At 43.6% G+C, this 5,274-nt stretch overlaps 1 protein-coding gene across 1 annotated transcript; it reads left to right on the top strand.

The window, feature by feature from the left end:
- Positions 1–223: 223 nt before the first annotated feature.
- On the top strand, positions 224–4,974 carry LOC308143684 (uncharacterized protein). The gene is made up of 3 exons (XM_080514569.1): positions 224–534; positions 2,425–2,718; positions 2,882–4,974. The coding sequence occupies exons 1-3, from the start codon at positions 279–281 to the stop codon at positions 4,927–4,929; spliced, it is 2,598 nt and encodes an 865-aa protein (XP_080370695.1). The 5' UTR covers positions 224–278; the 3' UTR covers positions 4,930–4,974.
- Positions 4,975–5,274: the final 300 nt, after the last annotated feature.

A 5,274-nucleotide genomic window follows, 5' to 3' on the forward strand; every position in this document is an offset into this window, starting at 1 on the left:
TTTGGACTGCCCCTCCAACCCTGTATTTCTGTTTATTTGTTTATATGTTGTTGTTGTTTTTATTGTTCTCCCTGTGAGGGATGATTACATGCTGAGCCACCACAAGAGTTTGTAAATGTTCTCGTTCAAATAAGAAAAAGAGAAAAATAAAAAAAACCACCGGAAGTCACATGATGGGTTAGAGGCGGTGTCGCGATGACGTCATTTTCCGTCGACGAATCGAGCCAGCATGTAAAAAAACTCGTGTGATTCGCTCCGGAGCGGCGAGCGGGCGGTGGATGCGAGCCGCCGTTAAACCTGGAAGAAGGAACTTGTTGTCTGAGTCTCCCGGAGGAAATCTTTCTAAATGTCCCGCAGCGACGATGACGTCACTTCTGCCTTTGAGGGAGTTGATCGAGGAGCGACTCGCCGCTGCTGCCGGAGAAATATCCTCCGCGTTTGGACAAACCGTCGCCCGGTGCCAGGGGGAGATTCGCCGTCAACGCAGGTTATTGGGAACCGGCGGCAAACCTCAAGTCGAGTTCCACAGAACGGGTAAGGAGACGTGAGGATGAACACGTGAATGTGACTCTCGTGGAGGATCGTCTCTTTTCTCCTGAAGCTCGCGAGTTCTGGTTCGAAGTGAAACAACGGGAGTGATTTTAAGTCAGAAACCTTCAGCGTTAAACGTTCAGCGTCTGTATCACAAACAGAGGAAAACTGGGGTTTTGTTGTTGGAACTCGTTCCTGTGTTCACATGAATTCCGCGTGTTCGTTTGATCCGGGAGAGACAGAAGCAGAGTTTATTTCTTCAATAGTGAATTTAATAATCCCACAAGCAAGAGATTACAAAATGCGTATAGAATGTATATAGAATGCTGCAAAATGCAGCCTGGGTTTACTGCCGTCAAGCGAGCCCACATTTGATTTTAACTGCGCTTTTATGCTCGCCTTTACGGTAAAACACAAGCTCGCGCACGGCCGCAACAGATGGACATAGATGCATAGTCTGTTTACAATTTGTCATGAAACACAAGTATTCATAGGTTTAAACCGAATTTCACTTCAGTGCAATACTACAGCGTTTTTCAACCACACTGGTGTTTCCACGAGATATAGTCAGGTGTGCCGTTGTTAGGTGAATTTGTACTTTATGTTAATTAATAGTACTTGATATAATGGGAATTAACATTTTGTAAGTTATCGTTGATTCATGCCTGTCTATTATAACCACTGTTTCCTGTTTCACACCTGCAAGGCCACGAGTCTTTGTATTATTGAAACTGTACCACTCTGAGACTCTTCAAGGTCTCTGGCCTCTGGGCCGGGGGACATCTGATCTGAGACTCCTGCTTCACCTGTGTCAACCACATAGAAGTGTAACCACACACACACACACACTCGCAGACGTATATACACACAGGCCTGAGAACCAGTTTTAATCTGCTTTGTTGTATCTGTGTATGAAAATGTAACCTCCTACTTTAACTTTGAATAAAACGGGGCAAAGAAATGAAGATCTCTGCAGATGGATGAACTTCAGCTCCTGAGGTGATTTCATTTCTCGGTCCTTGTACAAGCTGACTTATTGTTTTGACTCTTTATTTCTCTCGATACTGGGGTTGTCTCTCTTCTCTCATTCTTGCAGGTTTTTTACCTAACAGCCGTGGGAAATGATCCAATTTCAAATTTTTTCTAAAAGAACATTTACTCTCAACCACTGTCAACTGTGAGAGCAGTGTGCAGAGTAATGGTGTATAAATACTGTGGCGAGCGCCGCAGAAGAATTGCTCTGAGTTGAAATCCTATTCTGCCAGATGAACACCAGAGGATTTTATTTTGACATGAAGACAGGCAACCGGAACCTCATAACAGGACGACACTCTGTTAGCTGAAAAACCTGCTAGAATAAGATAAATGAGACAACCCCAGTATCGAGACCAATAATAGTCACAACAATCAACATTTCTTGCTCAAGAGCAGAGAGTGAAGTCACCTGACAGCTCGTTCATCAATCTTCCCCGTTCTTCCCTCTGCTGCCCGCTTTTACTCCCAACGTTGAAGTAGGCGGTTACATTCTCATTCCATGATACAACAAAGCAGGTTAGCGCTGGTGTGTGTGTGTGTCTGTGTGTCTGTGTGTCTGTCTGTCTGTCTGTCTGTCTGTCTGTCGGAATTCCCTAAGATAAGATATTCCTCCAGCCTGTAGGCCAGAGACCTTGAAGACGTCTCAGAGCGGCGCCGTTCAAATATCTTCTCATAAGTACAAGGTACAATGACTCGTGGCCTGGAGGCGTAAAGCAGCGAACAACACAAACATGCATGAATCAACGATAACTTGCAAAATGTTCATTCCCATTATACCAAGTACAAATGTACTTATCACTTATCCATCCTTCACTGTGAAATATTCACGTGGGTGACTTTGGCCTTGTTTGCCTCCAGAGAGTCCACAGCGACACGTTGGTCACCAGAAGACGAGGTCCAGTCGGGAGCAGGAGGAACATGAAGCTCCACACAGTAAAGAGGAGGAGGGTCTTGTTGAGACTGTTACTGGTGGTGAACGTGACGATTCCCACCACTCTGTGAGAGACTGGACCAGCCAGAGACTCGCTGCTGCTGCCGGAGAAATCTTCACCGTGTTTCAACAAACCATCGTCCCGTACCAGGAGGAGATTGAGCATCAGCGCAGACTGCTGGGTAACATCTGGAACCCTCAAATCAAGCTCCACAGAACAGGTGTGGAAAAGACTGGATCAACACATTCAGTCCCACATGGACGATTGGTGGAATGTGGAAAATTTTCAAATTCACTGCTTGAGACTCAGATTTCTTTATTTTGAAGTTAGAAGTGTAGAAGTAAAGAAACTCACCTTTCATCTGGTACTTTTTGTCTCTCCAGAGCTCCAACAGCACTATGACTACAGGGAGGAGCAGGAATCAAACTACTGTGGAGAACAGGAAGTACCGGAACCTCCAGAGATCAAAGAGGAACTGGTAGAACCAGAACCTCCAGAGATCAAAGAGGAACTAGAGGAACCAGAACCTCCAGAGATCAAAGAGGATCCAGAAGAACCAGAACCTCCAGAGATCAAAGACGAGCCAGAAGAAGCAGAACCTCCAGAGATCAAAGAGGAACTAGAGACACCAGAACCTCCAGAGTTCAAAGAGGAACCAGAACCTCTAGAGATCAAAGAGGATCCAAAAGAACCAGAACCTCCAGAGATTGAGGAGCAGCAGAAACTCGGTAGCAGCCAGGAGGGAGAGCAGCTTCTACTGAAGGAAGAAAGTGGTTCCTTTAGGGTTCCTTCTATTGAGGAGCAAAGTTCCCTGAGTGATCCAGAAGAAGAACCGGACACTGAGCAGCTCCTCTCTCATGACTCTGAAGTCCACAATGTGACAAAACATCTGGACTCTCAACCAACCAGAAATGTAGAACTGAAGAAATTCAGTATAGTTCTTGGTGACCGTGTGGACAGGGTTCCTGAGTTGGAGAACCGGGCTGAAGATGAAAAGCTTCTTTGTGAGGAAACATGTGGGAAAAATGTCTGTAAGAAACGTGCATTAGGTCAAAACTCAAGAAACGTCACTGAGAAGAAGAAAATAATTTGTGAAACGTGTGGAAAAGGTTTCAGCTTTCAGAGTGCTTTGTTGATCCACAATAGAACTCACACAGGTGAGAAGCCATACTCTTGTGACACATGTGGGAAAAGTTTCAGTCAAAAGAGTCAATTGTTGACCCACAATAGAACTCACACAGGTGAGAAGCCGTATTCTTGTGGAACATGTGGGAAAAGTTTCAGTCAAAAGAGTCAATTGTTGATCCACAATAGAATTCGCACAAGTGAGAAGCCGTATTCTTGTGACACATGTGAGAAAAGTTTCAGTCGAAAGAGTGATTTGTTGATCCACAATAGAATTCACACAAGTGAGAAGCCGTATTCTTGTGACACATGTGAGAAAAGTTTCAGGCGAAAGAGTCATTTGTTGATCCACAATAGAACTCACACAGGTGAGAAGCCATGTTCTTGTGGAACATGTGGGAAAAGTTTCAGTCGAAAGCATTATTTGACGATCCACAAAAGAACTCACACAGGTGAGAAGCCATATTCTTGTGGAACATGTGGGAAAAGTTTCAGTCAAAAGAGTAATTTGTTGATCCACAAAAGAACTCACACAGGTGAGAAGCCGTACTCTTGTGGAACATGTGGGAAAAGTTTCAGTGAAAAGAGTACATTGTTGTTCCACAATAGAACTCACACAGGTGAGAAGCCGTATTCTTGTGGAACATGTGGGAAAAGTTTCATTCGAAAGAGTGATTTCTTGATCCACAATAGAATTCACACAGGTGAGAAGCCGTATTCTTGTGACACATGTGGGAAAAGTTTCAGTCGAAAGAGTCATTTGTTGATCCACAATATAACTCACACAGGTGAGAAGCCGTATTCTTGTGGAACATGTGGGAAAAGTTTCACTCGAAAGAGTGATTTCTTGATCCACAATAGAATTCACACAGGTGAGAAGCCGTATTCTTGTGACACATGTGGGAAAAGTTTCAGTCGAAAGAGTCAATTGTTGACCCACAATAGAACTCACACAGGTGAGAAGCCGTACTCTTGTGGAACATGTGGGAAAGGTTTCAGTGAAAACAGGGATTTGTTGATCCACAATAGAATTCACACAGGTGAGAAGCCGTATTCTTGTGGAACATGTGGGAAAAGTTATAGTCGAAAGAGTCATTTATTGATCCACAATAGAACTCACACAGGTGAGAAGCCATGTTCTTGTGGAACATGTGGGAAAGGTTTCAGTCAAAAGAGTCATTTGTTGGTCCACAATAGAACTCACACAGGTGAGAAGCCGTATTCTTGTGGAACATGTGGGAAAAGTTTCAGTAAACGAGGTTCATTTCTGCACCACATGAAAACTCACAGAGAGACGAAGTCATGAAGGATTCTGGGAAATCTCATTCAGGAAGTCCAGCTTGAGCCCAAAAGGTTCAAATAAATGTGGTTTGTTATTTGTGTTGAAATAAAAATGTTGATTTTAATCCAGCTGTTTTTTAGTTGTTTTTTTTTATTCTTCAGTGTTTGTTTAATATTTAACGTGAATGAGTTTTGGTTTAAATTCCTCTGCTTCAGCGAGAACCAGAATTAGAAAGGTTTTACTGCCAGGTAATGTAGTAAATGTCCATTTCCAGTACGAGGAATCTCTCTTGGCGTAGTGGTGCAGAACAAATATCTGCCCTCAGAAAGTAAAGCGACTAACAATCAGGGTTGGGTCGTAACAGATTAC

Source organism: Blennius ocellaris (assembly GCF_963422515.1).
Source record: "Blennius ocellaris genome assembly, chromosome: 18".
NCBI lineage: Eukaryota > Metazoa > Chordata > Actinopteri > Blenniiformes > Blenniidae > Blennius > Blennius ocellaris.

Excerpts from the sequence above, each read along its gene's own strand:
- LOC308143684 (XM_080514569.1), top strand. The coding sequence starts at position 279 with ATGCGAGCCGCCGTTAAACCTGGAAGAAGGAACTTGTTGTCTGAGTCT. Across the intron at positions 535-2,424 it reads AGTCGAGTTCCACAGAACGG|AGAGTCCACAGCGACACGTT; the intron begins GTAAGGAGACGT and ends GTTTGCCTCCAG. Across the intron at positions 2,719-2,881 it reads AATCAAGCTCCACAGAACAG|AGCTCCAACAGCACTATGAC; the intron begins GTGTGGAAAAGA and ends TTGTCTCTCCAG.